The sequence below is a fragment of the Lates calcarifer genome, linkage group LG4 (assembly GCF_001640805.2).
Source record: "Lates calcarifer isolate ASB-BC8 linkage group LG4, TLL_Latcal_v3, whole genome shotgun sequence".
NCBI classification, from domain to species: Eukaryota; Metazoa; Chordata; class Actinopteri; family Centropomidae; genus Lates; species Lates calcarifer.
The window spans coordinates 3,951,967-3,972,985 of record NC_066836.1 but is presented as its reverse complement, the minus strand read 5'-3'; the positions used below and the strand labels follow the sequence as shown (position 1 = coordinate 3,972,985).

Below are 21,019 nucleotides of genomic sequence, written 5' to 3'. Positions count from 1 at the left end.
GAGTGCACAGCTCTTTAGTGGATGCAACTGCTTTTTTTTAAAAAAAGTGGTGGTCTTAACCTGCGCTGTAATCAGCCTCCAGCCCCAGCTCCATTAAATTGGCACCGGATTTAAAGAATCCCACCAGGAATTTAGAAAATTACGCTCTTTTTCTCATCAAAACCCACATGGTGTTTGAAAATAAACAACAGGCCTGAGGCTGCACAGGAGGCTTTTTTCTAAAACTCATTGATAGTGTAAACTTTAAAATTAAAAAGAGGGTGTCATTATGACGTTCTCCTGCCTGGTTTAACATTAGAAACCTAAAATTAAACAGATATAATACTGTACTGGCAGCCTGAGTGTCATCCCCTGGAAGATTGAATAAAACACTAAAATAAAGTTCAATATTTAGTGTAATCAGAACCTCCGGACTTAATCAATGTGTTTATCAGGACCAAACACTCTGTGTCTGTCTTGAGGTTAGGGTTGAGGAGTGGCATTATTTTCTGAACTCATGACAGTAGACCAGACTTCTGCTTACAGCTGTAATTACATCTAAACCACCCTCTTTTTCTTCTTCTTGACTGACGTCCAGGTTTCTAACTTTGATGTTGTTTTGCTGGATGTGACCTACAAGCTAATGGTCGAGTGATTTTTCTGTTTCTGTCTTTTAATGACGGCCTGGTCGTCTAGTCGCCCCAAATTAGATATAATTAGATGAATGTCAGCGTACACCCCCGAGTTTAAAGGTCGTATGTGATGATTTTTTTTTACATTTTTTACCATATGGTCATTTAAATCAAGCAGACCACTGTGCTGCTTCGAGCTTCTTCACTAGTCTCTATCATGAAACAATGAATCCACACAAGTTTTCTCCACACAAAGTCATCAGTGAAATAGTGCACCATGAATATTCATAAGAAACGTAGAAAGTCCACCCACACAACATATTTACTGTGCTGTAGAAGCTGCAGTAAAAAGGTTCATTGTGAGAGCACATTTTCATTACCTGGATATAACAGTGGCAAAATATTCAAGAGAAAGAAAAAAAATCTATTTGTGCTGTTTCCAGTCACCTCAGGGAATGCTTACACAGATGAAAAATACATTGGTCTGCTAAATTAGCGCTGCTTTAAGCTGAAAGTCTTCAGATTGCTCCGTGTTCAACAGTAAATCTCTCCTGGCCATGATACGACGGTGTTTTTTTGTTTTTTTTTAGTGCTGTTATCTCTGCTGTAATTAATCTTTTCCTGTAATTACACATAATTGGTTTTTTGCACCAAAAATCATTCACGTGGATAATCTCTCATTTGTCTCAGTGAGGGAAAAATGAGTGTTAGATTACATAGATTTGCACTTTAATGGAGCTTGGCAGACTTTACAGCACCTCAATGCAGAGGGGTTCAGTGTTTTCAAATCATTCAAAACTACAATAAATCACAATTTGGAGCAACTTAAGTGACAACATAAACTGAGGTATGTTTCAGATTATTGTTTTAATTGTTTGACAATATTATGTGTAGGACTGCTACAGAGATAAACCTTTTTTAACAGAGTAAGATCCTTTTTGTTTAATCAGAAACTGTCATCGTGTCCCTACCAGACTCCATTGACAAAAACAGCAATTTTACCGAGCACAACACAGGAGCTGCTAATCTATTGCTGTCTCGATTGTTTGGTTTGTTATTGTGTGACTTTCAGTGGTGGAAGAAGTATTCACATCCTTTACTTAATTAAAACTACCACACAATATCACAAACTAACAACCGATCAAGACAGCGGCAGTCCAGCAACTCCAGTGTTCTGCGAGGTAAAATTACAGCTTTTGTCAATGGAGTCTGGTGGCTTTGAACAGAGCGACAAAGCAAGATCTTACTCTTTAATAAAAAAAGTCAATCTCTGTAGGAATGAGGAAAGGATTAATCAATTAGTCGAGCTGATGAATAAGTCAAGAAAATAATAAATTGTTGACGCCCTAGGTGAGTTATCAAGGTGAGGTTTTCAGGTGTTCAAAGGAAAGATTTCCAGTGTGATTGACATTTCTTTCATTCCATAGTATTTTACAGAATTATCAATCACCTTAAAGCTTTGAAAATGCTGTTTTCCCTCATTGAAACTTGTAACAAAAGCATTTTAGAAGGTGTCAATTTAAGCTACAGTTGTGCAAAGTCTTATTTTCCATTAACTTAACTAACTTTTTTCCCCAGAAAAGCAGTTACAAAGTTTTTTACAGGACGGATAAAAAGACATAAAGAACAAAGTAGAAAAAAAACTGAACAAACTACCCAAAATATAAAGCTACAGGAGTTTTCCAGTACCTAAGTTTTAGTTTTTTCTCCTGGTTTTTATTGTTGTGAAGCTTTGAAGAAAACTTTCTTCTCCACACACTGAACATAACTTTATAAAAGAAGTATAAAATGCCCCTGATGTCATTACGGCCACTTTCCTGCTGCATCAGTTCTATAATTATATATAATCAGAGCTGAGAACATCCTGTCTGCTGTTACCATTCCTGGATCAGGTCCAGACAAGAGTGTCGCGCTGTAATTGTGCTGGACTTTGTGTCTGTGTAGGTGTCTTTTATTACAGAGAAGAAAATCACAGAAAATCAGTTCAATAAAAAAGTTTGTGAAAAGTTTGTTGAAGTTAAAGTGAGTAAAATGAGACCACACTTATAAAGTATACATGTAAGGAATAATGCTGTTGGTGGTTATTTTCTTTACAATGATTAAAAACTTGAGGTCAAAGGTGATTTTCAGTTTGTTCACAGGAGAAACCGAACCACTGCACCCAGCGGGAAAACTGCTCGAGCACGGAGAAATTTTCCCCTGAACTCACCATGAAATCCTCTCAGGACCGGACAAAACTCCAGGTACTAAACTTCTGTTTCTGTCTTTTAATGAAAGACAGAAAGTTTTCCTTTGAGCTGTTTTAGTTGGTTGTAATAAACTGCTAAATAAAAGTTGTGTTTAATTTCTAATCAGACTCGGTAGTTACAGTAAATCCTATACGATGTGAGTGCAACAGCATGAAAGTAAAACAGTCAAATTAAAGCTGCTGGAGAGATTGATTTATTTTCTTTTTCTGTGTCCTACAGAGACGTGAACATGTTGCTTCTCAGGAACATCCAGGTAGTGAAACGTGTAAATATCTCCCCTCTAACAACAACATTTAATCAGGTGCATAGTTAATAGCTCATGGGATTTGTTAAGAAAAATGGTGCAAACAACAGAACACAGTAAACAAAACAGTTTCCAAATAAAAAAAACACAGAACTTCACAGTTTTATGACCGACAGAGGAAGAAAAGGAAAATCACATCTTATGCAACAGGAGTTAGTGAAACAACAAAACTAAAAAAGCTCAGAAATAGACTCTAACTACGAAGATCCTCCCATCATAATATTCTCTGACGTTGTTGCTCAAACACGACCTGTTCTGAAATGTTTCACAGCTTGTTCCCGACACAAAGCTCATCTGTCGAACCGGCAGGAAGACAACGGTAAGAAAGTAAGAATTTCTATCACTGTTGCTGAGATGAAGATTGTAGCTTTAATTATACAAATGTTTCTCTAAGGCAGAGCTGAAATAAGTCAGGCTGAGTATCGAACCTCAACATTTATTAAACATCTTATTTCAAGCTAATTGAAATCCAAGAGTCAAATTCCTGCTCGGACGTCTTAATTCATCAGAAATGTTTGCAACCAAATTTTCTTTTGATCATCTGTTAAGTTCTTATATGATTAATCAGATGTGACCTTCAAATGTTTTCACTTCACTGCTAAATATTCAGTTTGAAAATGAAATTATCAAATATCTTTTATCTTTTTAGAAAAAGCAATCAACAGATTGATAGCAAAGATAATCATTAGTTGCAGCACTGTAGTTAATCAAATAGTTCTTGATTTAAATCAAAATCTGAACAATTTAAACCATTTTGTCTAAAGGTGAAGTTCTTGTTCAGCTGCTTTTGGGGGAAAAAAGTTGTTTTACTATAATTTCTCAAAGCCAGAGATCATGTTCTGCTCATTTTATTTCACCTACAGTCCAAAGAACCAAGAAAAGCATCAAATTATCACATTAAACCAGCAAATGTTTGAATTTTTTGCTTGAAAAATTACAGTTAAACACCCAGACGGTTAAACCTCAATTATCAAAATAATTTCTGATTCATTCTCTGTCGATTGATTAATCGATAATTAAACTAATAGAGAAGCAATGTAGAGCTGAGTGCAACTAGAACTGAATAACTGATTGAAATTTCAAGATGGCCAAATGCAATATTAACATTTCCACCATTCCCACTTCAACTGTGACTCATATTATTTATTTATTTTATTATTTTTATTATTATTGCATACAAGGTCAAGAGAAAGGAAAAAAAAAAATGTTGTTAATGTTTGGTACAATAGTAAAAAAAGGAAAAGGAAAAAAAGGAGGTCACGGCTACGAGAAGTTCTCATTTCTCATTATTATTTCAAATATCGCAGTTATGTTGGTTAAATTTTACCTTGAGAGCAGATCTGCCATAAAAAAGCTGTATAATTAAAGTTTCAATCTGATAAAGAATTGTAAATTGTAAATATGTAGAAACTGAAGGTGTATGAGTTAGTTATGGAGGCTCAGAACTGCCATTATTTTTTAATGCCATTATTTAGAGATTAAGAGTAATTTATCTCATTAATGTAAGAAAATAAAAGGCAGATTTCTTGAGATAATGAGATAATTTAACCTTTCTTATCTTATATAATGGTATTAAAAAATAATTTTAAATTTGGCCATTCTGCTTCCATAGTTAGTTTAGTTTTCACAGTTTTAGACCAAAAACAAAAGTAAAATGTGACTGAAAACACTGACGTTCCCTCAGAAATCTCTCTCTGTTTCTTAGAAGAGAAAATTCTTTCATCTCAAATTGAAGAATCAGGAGTTAAAGGCACTAACGTCATGCAGATTGTCCTGTTAATTCTGGGTCTTTCAGGTCCAAGATACAATCATCCCCCCTCCACTGACATCTGATCAGAAAAACACAAATCAGAAAACCCTCATTAGTCAACACTAAAGCAAAATGGAGCCCAGTGCTTAAATTGAATGAAGGACAGGCTTTAATGTTAACAGACACTTTTTATTTTGCCTTAGTTGAACCGTATTAACTTTTTATTTGACTTCTGAGGCGATCATTAACATTTTCTATTGTGCTTTACTGTGGTTTTATGATTTTGTTTTTATTGTGAACCATTTCCTGAGAAGAGAAACTCCCTGAGGAAGCACTAAAGTTTGAGCTGAGCTTAAAAAAACGTTCATCTCTGCAAATGTTTTTTAATCATAGAGATGATCCATGAATATCAGTTCTCAGTACTCAATACTATTATACTTCATTAATACTCGATGCTTTTGCTCCGTCCACATGTCGCAGACGTCGCCATGTTTGTTGTTTTTTTGACTTTTGACTCTGAGCTGCCCTCTAGTGGACGTACTCTTTAACATCCATACTAGTGTAAAGGACTCTTACACTTACTCGTGTCTATAAAATATGCAGCTACAATCAGCAGCCAGTTAGCAACCCAAAGCTAACAAAATCCACCTTCCAGCACGTCTGAAAATGAACTAATTATAACTTTATATCTTTATTTAAACAAAACCCAAAGTGTAAAATCTATCTCTTGGCTGGTTGTCCAGCAACCTCATGGCAACAACGGGTGGTGGTATTCTGATTTAAATATTGGAAAGAAAGGAAATAAATGTAGTGAAAACCTTGAGTAGCTACTTACCCAGATTTAATCTGAGAAAATCTTCTTTTTGGAGCTTTTCTTTTTCTGGAAATATCAGGACAAAAAATGTTGTAATCATTTGCAGAAAGTGCTTTTGCAGTTATTCATGGTCAAATTTTATCATAAAAATAATAATATATTCATCAAACAAGATTTAAAAACATTTGCAGATTTAACATCTCATGTAAGTTTTGTTACTGGGAGTCAGATTAATGTTTGGTCGTACCGTAGAAACAGCTGTAGGAGTCTTAACATCTGGAGCTTCTGTCTCCTCAAGTTTCTCCTTTAGCCTGTTCTTCTCTGCAAAAATAAAACATGAAAATCAGTACAAAGTCAAGTTTGTGTGTGTTTTTTTAGAGGCTGCAGCTCAGTGTTGTAGCTCTTCAAGTTAAAGTCAACAAATACCTGACTTTTGGAGCCAATTTCAGATTTATTTCTTACATTTTGTAATTTAACAATTGTGACCAAAATATGTATGAGTGAAACATTTAACTACGATGGAGATGACGTCAAACATTTCAAAATAGTTAAATAATTTATGAAGCTATAGCTTTGATTTTTAGACAGTCTTCCTGGGCTCTGAAAAATTAGCTGCAGCTGAAACATGAAGCCTCTTACTCTTCTTCTTTGTGGGTGTGTCCTCGTTCGCAGGGACTGGAGTTGAATTTCCTGTCATCTCCTCGCCTCCATCAACCTTCATCCTCTTCTTTTTCTTCTTCTTCGACGAGACCACTTCAAGATGCTCGGAGCTCAGGTCGCTCACCGCACTGCTTTCACCCCCCTCCTCCACCTGTCCCTTCTTCTTCTTCTTCTTCTTCTTTGGTTTCGTCTTTGGAGGTTGGTTTTCCTTTGAGGAATTCTCCTCCTGCTCCGTTTTAATTTTCTTCTTTGGCGTGTCGTTGTACTCCAGGGTTCGAGCGGGGTTGGGTCGTTTGGTTGGTTTTCGCTGAGGCGTCTCCTCCGCTACTTCTTCCATCTGTTTTTGTCTGAAAAATGTGAACTTATTAATACACAGTCTGCATTTTTTAAACCACAAAAACAACAATAACTGTCTAAAAAATGTCTACTCACTTCTTTCTGCCTGTGGTCTCAGTCTGTCCTGCAGGGAATTTGCTGTTCTTCCTCTTCTTCATCTTCATCTCGTCTTTCCTGAGCTTCAGTCTCTTCTTCAGGCTGAGTTTCTTCCTGAGACGTTTCTTTTTGGTTGAGGAGATCAGAGAGGAGTCTCCATCTGCTGGAACAAAAAGGAGAAAATGTATAAATCACTAAACACATCAGCTAATTTCTGGTAAAAGAGGAAACAGATTTTTTGACTTTTCTTTCTACCTGTTGCATTTGGTTTATTTTCTGTGTCTTTGTCGCCCCCTGCTGGCGTTTCATCAGACTGTGCCACCTCCTTCTCCAGTCCTCCATCCTTTTTCCTCTTTTTCTTCTTCTTCTTTTTCTCCTCTGTTATCTCAGGATTCTCCACCTTCTCCTCCTCCTCCTCTACTGCTCCTCCTGCCTCTCTCTCCTCCTCTTCCACATCTTTAACCTTCTTCTTCTTCTTTTTAATTTTATTTTCTGAAGGAGCGGCAGGAGTTTCCTCGTCTTTCTCTTCCACCTCTTCTCTTTCCCTTTTCCTTTTCTTAGCCTTCTTCTCTGATGGAGTTACCTGAGACACCTCCTCCTCCTCCTCCTCCTCCTGCTGCTGCTGCTGCTGCTGCTCCTCCTCCTCTTTTCTCTTTTTGTCTCGCTTTTTCTTTTTGGCAGACTTGGAGGTAAGAGGAGTGTCACTGAGTGTTTCTGTGGTGGATGTATCTGTGGTTGCTGTTTCTGCTGTTTCTGTTTCCTTTTTGTTTTTCTTCTTCTTTTTCTTGGGAGTTCTCGCCTCCTCGCAGGACTCAGCCTCCATGGGGAGCAGCCGGCTGGTTTCTCGCTCGGCTGCTTCGCTGTCGTCGACTTGAATGTTGAGGATGATGGAGTCGTCTGGGTCGGTTTGATCTGCTGCAGCCGCCACCGTCGCCTTTTCTACAACAGAACAGGAAAACAAAAGGAACATTTTTTTCTTTCTCTGACTGTTTCTGAAAACACACAGTGTGTATGAATGTAAAGGACGTTTCTAGTGTTGTCAGTGTTGCAGAAATAGACTTTCTAACTTTCAAAAACACAGACAGTCCAACCAAAGCTAAAATATGTGGCTCAGCTCCTCTCTAGTGCATCATGCTTTTATATTCAGGGTGTCTTCATCAACTAGTAATGAGACTTTATTTACATTTCTATTACATAGAAATATAAATGATCGTGACAAATGCAATATCATGACCAAGTTTAAAGAATCATTCTCAAGTAATAAATCTGCAAGATCAACCACAGGTACAACAGTAAAATTGGTTTAGATTATTGATAAATATTAAGAGATTTGTTATGTCCTGCCGTGACTTCCATGACAAAAGGACACGTATGCTCAACAATACCACTAATTTGACATCAAGAACGACACAGAATCTGTTGTATCTGTTGCTGTTGTATGTGTCCACTGCGTCATTTCACCCAGGAAGTTTAAAAATAAATGTAAAAATCAGTTTTACCTCATTAATATGGAAATTCATGCATCAAGTCACAACAAAATCTAATCAGTTAAATTAATGTTTTAATCAGTTTCTTCCTAATTAAGCCAATTAGCTCATTAATTAGCAGGTTTTTTCATATTAACATGTTTGTCTTTGCATTCTACATATATCAGTATCAGTTTGAACTACTTCACTTAAAATGTGAAGGAGCTGAAGCAGCTTTGGGAAATCAGCGTTCAAGGTTTCCTCAGATCATCTCCTCCACATGTGGCCGATACTATCATAAGATTATGTTAAAAAGCTGGTTGTTATATTAACATGTTTTAGACATTAACTGTGTTACCAGTGTCGGTGACGGGGGGGTCATCAGTGTCACCTGGTGCTGTCGACACCTCCGTCTGGTTCTCACTGACCTGAGTAAACACACAATACATACTGACCAGTTACTGTTTATATTCTTGTTATCTCCCTGCTCTTAGAACAGACCTGACAGCTCTGTAATGTTTCATTGGATTAGTTCACATCCAACCGAACATTAGTCCCTTTAAAAGACTCCTGGTACCTTCTCCTCCTCCTCCTCCTCCTCCTCTACATCATCCTCTTCTTCTTTTGGTTTTTCAGAGTCAAGGTCTGGAAAAGATGAAAACACGGCTGCATTATAAACTCTAAAGTCTACAGTATCATTTTTGACTCAGGAATTCACCAAACATGACATTTAGAGACACTGAAGATGTGCTGATCATTAATCCAAACTTTCACAGTGCAGTGACAACACTGGGAAAATCTGCAACAAAATGAGGCCAAGCTGAATAAAACTATTGAGAACATGCACGAGTCTTTTCACAAATGTTTCTCATTGAATTCGGTGAAAATAAACAAGAGTAAGAGTTTAGAGCCACGCTAGCAGCTGTTTACGGCTGTGTGCTATGATATGATTTATTTGTGGATGAAAAAGGAAAAAGAGGAAACACTCATTTCCAACATGGTCCAAAAAAGTAACAATAAACTCCTGAAACCACAAATTAAAAAAACACAACAAACGAACACCCAAATTGAAACCTGTAACTACAACAAGGACGGTTTGACGGCTGAAGAAAAAACTTTTACCCATGTAAAGACACTGAACCTGAGTCGTTTGAAGTCTGTCCATCTCTTACTTTACATTTTTCTTTCTGAGGAGATCTTTCTAACCTGAGCTTCGATCGCCTCGCTGCATCACAGAGCTCTTATATTCTTATTGCTCCCATGTGAATCTGACTTCTTTTTTTTTTTTTTCCACATTAAAACTCATCACAGCAACAAAAGCACAGGTGGAACGATTCAGTGATTCAGCGATGGCTCTGTTCCAGCAATTACTGCAACGCAATCCAGCAATTACTAATGTTGACATGTTAAAACGTCCGCTCAGCTTTAGTTTCTGCAGCAAAGTCATGAATTTTTGGTAAATGAGGTGACTGCGTTCCAGATGACTGTAATTCTCAGACTAGTCATCGCTCCGCTTTCCTTAACAAGCTCCGACAAGCTTAACAAACCCCTTTGAGAAGTCAAACAAGTGACTGACGTTGTGGAAAACTCTTCTGAACGGAGCTGCTGGAGCTGTTTCTCTGAGCTTTGGCAGCAATCTTTCAAAAAAAAAAAAAAAAAAAAAAAAAATCTTTACAAGTTTTGGCTCCGACTCCCGAGCGCCTCAAGGTAAAATCTTCAACTTTAAGTCTTACCTTCTTCTTCTCTGTTCCCTTCTTTTTTTCTCCTGCAAATTAAATGATCCAAATGTTCTGCGCTCAAGCAGCTTAATACACAACGCTGCCAACAAAAAGGAAATAAAGCACTACTCTTTTTCCTCCTAAATAAAATGGAAAAAATATGTCCAGTGTAAAATTAAATGCAGCGATGAAGCCGCAGGAAACAGCTTAACTTCAGTTCATCCAAATGACAAAAATATTCTAAATAAATAAAACATTTTCTCACACATGTGCACACTGTCAGCAGTTTTCACAGCAATTATTTTTTCAGTTTAAAGACGTTTTCATCGAGTTCTGTGCAGAAGTAGGACACTGTTTCTGGAAAGAAATGTCGAAACTTTAAATTCTGAGTACAAATGAATTTCCACTGAATTGGGGCGAGGGAAGACATCAAATTAAAAACAGATATTTTGGATTAGGACACAAAGCGAGGTCATGGTTTTTTTTTTTTTATGTTTGCTTATGATAAAAATGAAATCCTTCAAATCCTTAATTTTTACAAGTTCAGACTTTTCCTCTGAACTTTAGGTCTCCATCAAACGAGTCAAGAGTCAGTTAATTAATAAAAATACAGACAATAATAATGCAAATATTAAGGACAAGCCACTCAACAAAAACATCTACAGCTTCTCTGATAATCAGTGAATCATTTAAGTCTCTGTTTAAGCTGCTTTTCTTTGCCTCATGTGATGATTTTATCTTTTTTATGGACCTAAAAAATAATAATATAGATTCATTGATAAAGGAAAAGCCCTTTAACACTGGCTTTATCTAAATAAAACTCGAGGTCTTATTTTATTTTCCTAAAATCCACAACCTGCCGTGACTTTTAAACTTATTGCAGCCACAGGTAATCATTTAAAAAATCTAAACTCTCTCATGCCGTCTTTCATCAGCGGCTTTGAAATCTGCTGTGATGAAGAGAAACAGCCGGTGAAACCTGTCGACCGCCGCGGCCTCCGAGCAGCTTCTTCACAACAGCTTGTGACTCTTGTCAACGTGGTGAGAAAGAGACAGAGAGGATGCCACGCATAACAGGTAAAAGAACATCCTGGTCATCGAGCGTCTATTGGCTGCTCGTACCTGAGGGGGGCGGGGCTTCGCTCTCTGCCGGCTGCTCGTTGGTCTCCTCGGCCGTCAGGTCTGAGCTGGTGGGCTCGGCCTGGGTGCACTTCTGCAGGGGGAATCAACAGGTCAACAACAACCTCCAACACCAGACATGAAGAAGTTTCTAGGTTGAGTTTTTGTTGCTTCTTGTGTTTTTCTTTCATCTATGACACAGATCAGATCTTTTCTAGTCAGTGTGAACGTGAAAGAAAGAAAAATGAAAACCAGAGACCAGAGTTCCCTGACTCTTAACTAATTAATTAAATCTTCGTCTGCATTTGTATCAACAAACATATAAACAGCAGCTGATACTGCACCTCTGCAGCGCTGCCCTCCTCCTCTGTGGCCTCTGTTTGATTGACAGCTGTCTGCTCTGATGCAGAGGTTTCATCTGCAGCATTAGAGGCGTCCATGACAGTTTCTGCCTCCTGAGGAAGGAGAACAGGGAAGAATAAGGACTAATGACGCCTGGATGACACTGAAATAACAGACATTAAATTATAGATATATATTTAGAGTAAAGTGCTACTTCGTTTTAGTTTCTAGTTTCTAAACTACCTCATGTTGTTTGTTTTGTTTTGTTCTTATCTGTAATTTAGCATTTTCCCTTCACGATGAATAAAACACCATCCATTTATGTTGGCAACACAAAAAGTTTTCAGAAGAATTCTCGCTTATTACAACAACCATTTCTAATTCCTAACTTTGTACATTGCTGAGATCTGGATGATCAGACATGTTGCAGACAAAGTCTGTACAAAGTTTTGTGCCAGTCCATCTGTTAGACGCTGAAATATTTCACTGGATATGTGACAATGTGGCCACAAAGTCTGTAAAAGTTTCATAGCAATCATTAAATAGTTGTTGAAATATTTCAGTCTGGACTAAAAGCAGCGGAACGATTGACACTTCCATCCATTGAGCCACACCTTCAGTGTTAAAATCTTTTTTTAAATGAATGTGCAGAGGTTTAAATAAAGTTTCTGTTCCTGTTGGAGAATTATTCTCTCATATCCACAGCAGCTTAAAAAAGTCTTGAAGACAAGTGACAAGGTACGGTGACATTTAATCCCAAACGTTCACATGCCAGAGCAGCCTCACAAAGCTCATGAGTCAGCAGAGAAAAGCTGCATGCAGTGTTTCCTACTGGAAACTCAAGCACAAAACAATGCACCTCAGCCAGTCGCAATCAGTCCGCAAAATAAGTTTCAGATGTGCAGAGGGTGAACTGAGGAAACGGAGGCTCGGCCAAGCCAAGAATCAACAGCTACTCCTGTTTTTATGAGTTGTGGTTAAACCTGATTAACAGTTCTGCTCATTTTCTTCTCCCTTCAACACGGTTTGGTGGAGTAAGGACGAGAATGTAAAGAGCAGGTGGGAGTTTAAGACGAGATGTTGTAGGACAGATGTCAAACATATTTGAGTATCAGGGCTGAGAGCAGAGAAAACATCTGATCTAAAGGTTCTTTCCCTTCGGCAGGTACAGCAGGAGGATTTTACTGAGAATTATAAACTGCCAAACCTGATAAAAAAATGTTTTTATGTAAACGGGAGGAAGGAACTTGCACAACCACATACTTGAGATTGAGCCTCGGGTCACTAACCTGTGTGGGCTCATCACCGGCCTCTTCATGCTCCTTACTGCTCTCCCCTCCTGAGCTGGAGGCCTGGGGTTGATCCTCAGTCTGATCGGAGGCAGCCCGGGTGTCGGAGTCGCCCTCTGTGGGTTCAGCCACTTCCTCACAGTCAGAGGAATCCGAGCCGGAGCTTTCTGCCCCGTTTGTTGCCTTGGCAGCTGCTCCGACGGGAGCGGACTGAAAAATATGTACAAGTAGGCACTCAGAGCTGCTAACGAGGCTAACAGATATGTCCCCGCTCCGTTTTCTTCTTTCACAGTGGTCACAAAAATCTGATGGTTTTTCAGTCTGTATGTGTTCTCAAAGCAGACACAACTCTAGTGGGATTTGCAGGATTAATCCTCTGGGAACCATGAATGTCTGTCCCAAGTTTCATCAAAATTCATCGAATATTTGGTGAAATATCTGAGCCTGAACCAAAGTGGTGGACTGAAGCCGTGACGCCCGAATGAAAATCCTGAAACTACAGTTTACCGTTTGGCAGAGTTTATCAACTTAATTTGACAAGCTGGAGGTAAAACAACCGGAGAAACTAAAACCCAAACTCTTGTCTGCTTTTAATTCTGTTCAGCAGAAACATCTTTGTTGTGTTAGAAATCAGTGTCGTGTTGTTGCTGTAATTGAGCCGAAAGAGAGAGAGATCTGTTAAAAACCACAACTCTTCTACCGTCAGACACGAAGCAGAGTAATCAGAGTTTCCAGCGGTTGTAAACAAAACCACAACGAGCCATTAACACAATGACACACACACTCACGCTCACACAATTTGTCTCAGAAGATTATCACTCTGTCACACACACACAGTTTCTGTCCAAACAGCATTATCTACTGCATCACTGAGCCAACACAAAGGAACAGAGACTCAGACAGACACACACTCTTCAGATAACAACAGAGCAAACTAACAGACGAGTAGACATGTGTGTGTGTGTGTTTCAGAAGCATATAATAACACTGCAGCTACTGTTCATCTATCAGCACATTATTACAGTCACTGGACAACAGTTATGTGTGTGTCTCATCATGATGACAGCGGTTTCCTCCCGCTGTGGCAGTGTCCAGGACTCGTTAAAATTCAATAGATCAAAACCTGACTTGTCTCTTCTTTTTAGTTTCTTTCAGTGTCCCTGATTATTTTTATTATCAGTTAATCTGTGGATTATTTTCTTGATTAATCACCTTGTCTATAAAATGTCAGAAAATAGTGAAAGTTTCCAACTATAATCTCCTAAAGCTGAAGATAAAATTGCTTGTTTTATCTCATTAACAGTCAAAAACTCAGATATCAGGAAGAAAACTGATGAATCAATTATTCAGCTTACAGTTTCTCTCGAAAACCTCACCTCACCTGCTCTCACGCTGCAGCACATGTATGCTACATTAGCAAGAAAATACACATTTTTCCCCGGTGAGGACAGCAGATGATGGATGCTCGTTTTTACTGCTGCAGACTCGGCCATGACCGGCCAGTCATTGTTCTCCATTTTTCCCACATACATCACTACAGGTGCCGATCTCATCTCCTGGCAACGGCGGTAAACAGCTGCACAAAAGGACGACGCAAGAAGCGCACGGATGGAAAGAGCAATAAACAGCGGGGGTGGGAAAGTAAAGGGGATCAGTGGGGGAGATGGAGTAAAACTTTTTTTAAAGATATTGGAGACGCTCATCTCTGCTCACCTCTTCCTCCATTTTTGTTTCCTCCTCCTCCTTCTTCTTCTTCTTCTTGTCTTCCTCTTCACTGTCAGAAGAGTCCTTGTCGCTGTCCTTGTCTGTTGCTTTGGTTTCACCTGCAGCGTCGAGCAGCTGCTCAGAGACGGACTCAGCGTCTTTACCTGAGCAGGTGAGCTCTGGACCAGAGGACTCCTCACCATCCACCTTGGACTCTGACAGAGGAGAGCAGAATATATAATGTTTAATATTCTCTGATACCAGAGGATAAACAGATAAATAAATAAAGTTTTACCAGGTGGAGGCTTGGTATCCTCATCATCTTCCTGTGCTGCGTTGGACAGTTTGGTGTCTACGCCCTCTTCTTCTTCTTCTTCGCTGGTGGCAGGTTCAGGTTTGATGCTGCTCTTCTTTAACATGTCGGAGTCGTCTGTCTCCTGCTTGGTGTGTTGGGCCAGAGAGCAAAGCCTACAACACAAAAACACACACACAAAATGTGTGTTAAGTATGCCATTCTCCCACAATGCAATGCACAAAGGACATGGAGGAGAAAAAAAACTGTGTGATCGTCACACAGCTTGGAAAACAACAATAAATAATCAGTTTTGCTGTAAGCTTAAGCTTAAGTTTAAAGCTGCTGCTTAACTTCCTGTTAGCATAGCATACACTCACTGAGCAGTTTATTAGGAACACCTGTACACCTGTATATTCATGCAGTTACACTGAACACTGAACTGACAGTTGAAGCATGGAGCAAGGAGGATTTCTACCGAGTCACACCAATCAATACCAATCAATCAATGTTTAAATATCACAGTCTATCTGAGCATTGCTGCTGATCTTGTGTGTCCCTCTACACGCCATTAGAAGATGTTTACCATCTTCTAATGGCGTGTTAATGCACCATGTCTCAAAACAAAAGCCAACTGAAACTGGGTTCATGAACATGACAATGGCTCCAGTGTACTTCAGTCTCCACATCTGAATCCAATTAAAAAAAAACCTTTGGGACGTGATAAAACAGGAGATTGGCAGCACGAACGTGCAGCTGACACGTCCTCAGAACTGATGTGATGCAACCATGTCAACATGGAGCTGAATCTCAAAGGGATGTTTCAAACATCTTGTGCAATTCTTGTCACAAAAACGGTGTTTAAGAAGCAGAGTTTAACCTGCAGGAGTTTCTGATGGTTCACTCTCACTTAACATGTTTTGAAGGAAAAACATTCCTGACCAGTGGCAACGAGTTCAAAGTGTCTCCCGACATGTTTACCACAGAAACAGAACAGGGATCAGTCAAACAACCAAGAGTCTGTGAATGTCATGATGAGCAGCTCTGAAAAGAAAAGTCTGAGCAGGCAGAAGAAATTATTCTGACAGGGGAATGTGTGAGACAGTGACTTATTAGCAACAAGGGGAGAATCAACCTGAAAACACACTCGGACAAGCTTCACGAACACAGGATCTCCAGTCTTAAGGTTTAGTGTTCACTCTCAGAAAAGGCAGGTGAGAAATGAATAATAAGTCTCTCAGGGAACTTTTTCTAACGAGAAAACAACCTAGACTAGTTTAATCAATCTTTAAAAAAGTCTTTTTCCAAGAACAGCGTTTAGTAAAAAGGGATTTGTCTGATGTTCAGGCCAATGTGATAAATATTTACACCGACTGGTTTAGGTTTGATTTACTTCACTGCAAGAATCACACTGGAAAATCATTGACAAAAGCTGACATCATTCATTCAGTCATTTAACTGCTGCCCATTTAATCCTTTTCACGGTGACACGGGTTTGAAGCCAATCCCAGAATACAGTGGGTAGAAGGGCCAGACACACACACACACACACACACACACACACACACACACACACACACACACACACACACACCCACTACTAGTCACATTATGTTCACACAGCCAGTAAGAACCTTTTTGTTTAGCCTGAATCATCGGCGTGTTTCACTGCCAGACTCCATTGACAAAAACAGTAATTTTACAGAGCAGAACACAGGACTTTCTGGAATCTGTTTGTGTTGTTGTGTGGTACTTTTAATTCAGTAAAGAGTCTGAATACTTCTTCCACCACTTAAGGTCACACAATAACACAAAGAAACTCACAAATCAAGGCAGTAGTGTTCCAGCCCCTCCTGTGTTCTGCTCGGTAAAATTACTGTTTTTGTTAATGGAGTCTGGCAGTGATACACAGTGATGTTTCCAGCTAAACAAAAAGGATCTTACTCTTAAATAAAAAGCTCTATCTCTGTATGAGTCCTATCCATACTGTTGTCAGACACTTATCTGACAATCTGACCCTGTGAGAACAAGCAGTCTGATGTAGACAAGTTGCACTTACTTCATCCAGCCTGTGTAGATATCATGTAGGTTTGAGCTCTCCTCTGGTGTCTCCACCTACACACACAAAGAAATATAAACATTGGTGACTGGTTATCATTGAGGCTACAGCTGGAATCAAGTGGCTGGACAATATTCCTGCAGCCCAACTATGATTACAGAGATAGTGGAGGGAAAAAAAAAAAGAGGTGAAAGGGAAACAGCAAATTTCCTGTGCTTCAGGAATATATTCACTTTGATGCCACACGCTCCAGGAAATGAATCCATGCAGCAACATCTAAAACCAGCCGTTTGAGAGTGTGTGAGGGAGTCAATGATGCTCACAATATGTGGGAGAAATATCCCGAGGGTGACGGTAGGCTTGAATTTTTAGAATATTTGGCAACTCTTCTCAATCCTAAAACTTCTGTCAGCGACTTTTGACCATAACATTTTTAGCAGATGAGCCTGAAACCTGAAACTTGTAACTGACCACAGCTCAAATTTCAACTTTACGACACATTTGTAATCTTTGTGCAAGTAACTGTAGGAAAAATACAATGGGTTGGGAGTATTACTGAAAAAACAGCAACAATTTTAAATGTGGTTTTATTTAAATGTGGCAGAATTAATGGAATATATTAAAAATTGCCTGGTTGGACATTTAGCGATGTAACTAATGATTCTTTTCGGTAAATAATTAATAAATTAAGAGCTTTACAGTGAAAAAAAACAAAAACTTCTGTCGTGACAAGATCAAAGTAGCCATCAAATGTCAACCAACAGTACAACATACAAAAATATTCCAGTTTACTTTAATGTAACATGAGGAAAAGTGGGCAAATCCTCACATTTAAGAACCTGGAGCCATTTAAAAAGTGACTTAAACTGATTAATCAATTATCAAAATGACTGCCGATTAATTTCCTGTTCATCAATTCATTTATTAATCGACTAATCCCTGCAGTTCTGGGACATTAAAATCATAATGAACAGCTGTAATGATTAAATACCACAAAAATGTAAGGAGGTTTTGAATGGAGTGTCAGAGTGCAGCAGCAGCAGGCCTGCAGCAGGGCTGTTTTTACAGCCATGCAGCTCCTGTAACATTATGTTCTTTTCCTCCTGGAGGCCTGAACAAGGAGCCATGTGCTTTCACACACACACTTAGAGAGCCGAGGGACGTGCAGCAACACCGAGGCAAAACACACTCAAATCTTATTTATATTTAATCCAGGTTCTTATATAACGAGCGTAGCACGCATGTCCGCCCGAGAAATGAGAATAAAATCATCAAAATAATCAGATTTAATAAAAAGCAGCGAGGCAGGACCCAGTCAGGTCGGTTCTACACTGAACCAGACTGCAAACACTGACGAATCGGACCAAACTTCTCACCTGTGTAACATGTTTCTCCAGCACCTTGGCAGCTTTCTTGTAGCCGTTCACCTTCAGGTGCCGGTAGATTAAAAGCAGCAGAGCGTCGTCGTCCTCCGCGGCCATACCGTCCGACTGGACCGACTGACACGACTGGGAAACGGGATAAAAAAACCTAAAGTGGAAATATTATTGACGAGTTATTAACAGTTCACTTCATGCTTGCTATTCTGCGTGCGCCCATGTGCGCAGACGACGCCCCCCTTCGAAAGGCAGCATGGGAAATGGAGTTTTTTTTTTTAGGGGCAGCGTGGACAACGACTACAAAAGCATCTTCTGACTTTAATCAGGACACTCTAAAAAGAATGTCTCTGTTTATTTGTTTAATAAAGGGCTAATGATGTTTCTCAATGAAGGAAAAATAAAAATAACAATAAAAATGAAATTAAAGATTAGGAACAGAAAACAAGGTGAGTCAAAATTATGACAAATTATTATGAGAAATTGTGAGTTTTTGACTTTTTAAGTCAAAATTATGAGATTTTCTGTGAATTTCTACTTACTATTTTGACTTTTTGATACAAAACTATTAAAAAACTATTAAAATTGTGACTTAGAAGTAGAATATTTTGCATACAATCCCATACTTGACTTAATAAGTCATAATTCGGAGTTAGAAAGTGTCTCATAGTTTTGATTTCCTCTTCTTATCATTATTAAACTTTCATTCATGTTTATTTTTCCTTTGCCTTTGCTTTTCAGAGTTAAAATAATGAAATATTAAATCTCTTTAAGTCAAAATCTCCGGTTTCTCTCTTATAATTGTAACGTAGTCTCATAATTTTAACACAGAAAGTAAAATTCTTACTTATTACATCATAATTTGTGACTTTACCTCCATTTACTATTACATTTTTTTTCTTTTCTTTTTCTGGCAGAAATGGGCTGCCAAGGACTCGTTAATCAGTCCATGAATAAATGCCTGGTTTGGCTTTAATAAGGTTTAGATATGTGTGGTTTTAAAGAATGGATGAACAACTGTTTCTCCTCTAAAGGAGCTACAACAATGTCTGGCAGCATTCCTCCATGTATTGCTCGCTGCCAGTGAATAAGCTCATAATAAATCACACACCACCTCTTTCATCACTTTGTTTGTTGGAAACTTGGACCTGGGCCGTGACACCGGCCTGGGAGGCTCTCCTACAGACCCAGAGAGTCCCACTGCAGTTTGGACTGCTTGGATCTCTCAAATAGAGACAAATTGTTTGAAAAGACAGAAGTCAGGAGAAATAAATTGGTCCCATATGATGAAAGTGTTGGAAAGAGTCCATTCACTGGGACAGCAGCAAGTTTTCCCTCTTTCTCTCTGCCTAATATACTCTTAAGTGTTTTAAATAACCACTGTCAATCATACAGTACATTCCATCAATTCATCCATCTCTCCATCATCTTTAAAAGAGTCACAGTTACAGACAACAGGATTTCTGCTGTTAACTTTCAAAATAAAAGCAAACACTGAGGGAACAGCTACTTAGATTGTTACAGTCTCTGTGCAGCTCCAACTAAGACATGAAAATAAATGTTAAACTATTACTATATTATTACTGTGGACCCTTACTGCTGTCAGTTATTCTCATTATCAATTAATCTGCCAATTATTTTCTCCATTAATTGTTCTAATGTCACAAACAGTGAAAAATGCCTGTGTCAGTTTCACACAGCCCGATAAACACTAACTTTACTAAGACTTAAAAAAACAACTAAAACTGAGGAATGTTTATTTAAAAAAAATATATAAATAAATACCAAAGTATCAAAATGGTTTCCAATTATTTTTCTGTCAGTCATCTAATCGACTAATTGTTGCAGCTCTAGAGGTCTTGTCTCATTTTATATATTATCGTACAAATCATCATAATGTTACAGCCCATATTTTCTTAAACATTTCTAAATAACATGCTCTGAATGATTACCATTTGTTCATCATGTTTAGCATTTTTCTTAATCTAACCCGTAATGCTGCAGCATACCTGATTTCCCATGAGGGGTACAATTTGAGCTTTTATTTCTTGATTAATTCGACCTATTTCCGGTCTCCTTCTGATTACTTTTGGATGGCTTGATGCAGTTTTGCATCTGTACAGTCCGTTGCGTCAAGGGAGCGAAATTCCTGGTTTTCAGCGGAGTGCCAGCTGGCTCCTCTGCCAACGCTCCAGCCTGCGGTCACCGCTGCTCGGCTCAGCTGGTGCCCCCCCCTCCCTACCGCGGTCACACAACCACAAGCGGGGGACCTCTGTTGTAATGACAATCATCAGGAAATGCAAGATATAGACTGAAGTAACGTATATACCCGTTAAACGAGTGGTATTTAACCGTTTACCTCCTGTGTCAAGGTACCAAAATAATATCACGGATAGCGGATTTCAAGCAATTCAGCCTTCAAAATAAAACTGTCTACAGTTAATTGTCCATTGTCTATTGTCATAGAGCATCTTTGGTCTAAGTCTGCCCCCCTTGGCAGATAAACCTTTCCTGTAGCGCCCCCTGTCCGCGGTTTCGGTCTTGGTTAGCTTGGTTAGCCAAAAATAACAATTGAGATTAGATTAACTATAAGAAAAGAAGACTGGCTGGGATAAAATTTGGTTCAGAATTAGGTAAAGAGAAACATATTTACACTACATTTGTAGCTAACAGTTAACGGTTGTTAACGGTTATTACGTTTCGAGTGATTTTCAAACCTGGGGAAATATGTTTCACCATGGTAACAGTCCGTTCCATTTGGTCGCCTCTCCATGACGTCATGTCTCCTTTGCGCAAGCGTAAACGTTGTGCTCGCTACAAGCGACAAAATTGGC

The 21,019-nt window shown here is 38.8% G+C and overlaps 1 protein-coding gene across 2 annotated transcripts; it reads right to left on the bottom strand.

The window, feature by feature from the left end:
- Positions 1–3,030: 3,030 nt before the first annotated feature.
- LOC108880961 (ABC transporter F family member 4) lies at positions 3,031–20,972 on the bottom strand. 2 transcript variants are annotated; one of them, XM_018672721.2, is made up of 16 exons: positions 20,903–20,972; positions 18,186–18,339; positions 16,810–16,865; positions 14,754–14,926; positions 14,468–14,673; positions 12,755–12,964; positions 11,468–11,578; positions 11,127–11,217; positions 8,864–8,931; positions 8,645–8,714; positions 7,076–7,759; positions 6,821–6,983; positions 6,368–6,735; positions 5,976–6,049; positions 5,750–5,794; positions 3,031–4,993 (listed from the first exon to the last, which is right to left on the bottom strand). In XM_018672721.2, exons 1-15 carry the CDS (start codon positions 20,956–20,958, stop codon positions 5,756–5,758), a joined length of 2,523 nt encoding a protein of 840 aa, XP_018528237.1. In that variant the 5' UTR covers positions 20,959–20,972; the 3' UTR covers positions 3,031–4,993; positions 5,750–5,755. The 2 variants fall into 2 exon arrangements, with proteins under 2 accessions (XP_018528237.1, XP_018528238.1); XM_018672722.2 differs by having other exon boundaries at positions 6,821–6,980.
- Between the last annotated feature and the right edge of the window lie 47 nt (positions 20,973–21,019).

Excerpts from the sequence above, each read along its gene's own strand:
- LOC108880961 (XM_018672721.2), bottom strand. The coding sequence starts at position 20,958 with ATGGAGAGGCGACCAAATGGAACGGACTGTTACCATGGTGAAACATAT. Across the intron at positions 6,984-7,075 it reads AAATAAACCAAATGCAACAG|CAGATGGAGACTCCTCTCTG; the intron begins GTAGAAAGAAAA and ends TTTTTGTTCCAG. Across the intron at positions 6,736-6,820 it reads GAGACCACAGGCAGAAAGAA|ACAAAAACAGATGGAAGAAG; the intron begins GTGAGTAGACAT and ends CACATTTTTCAG.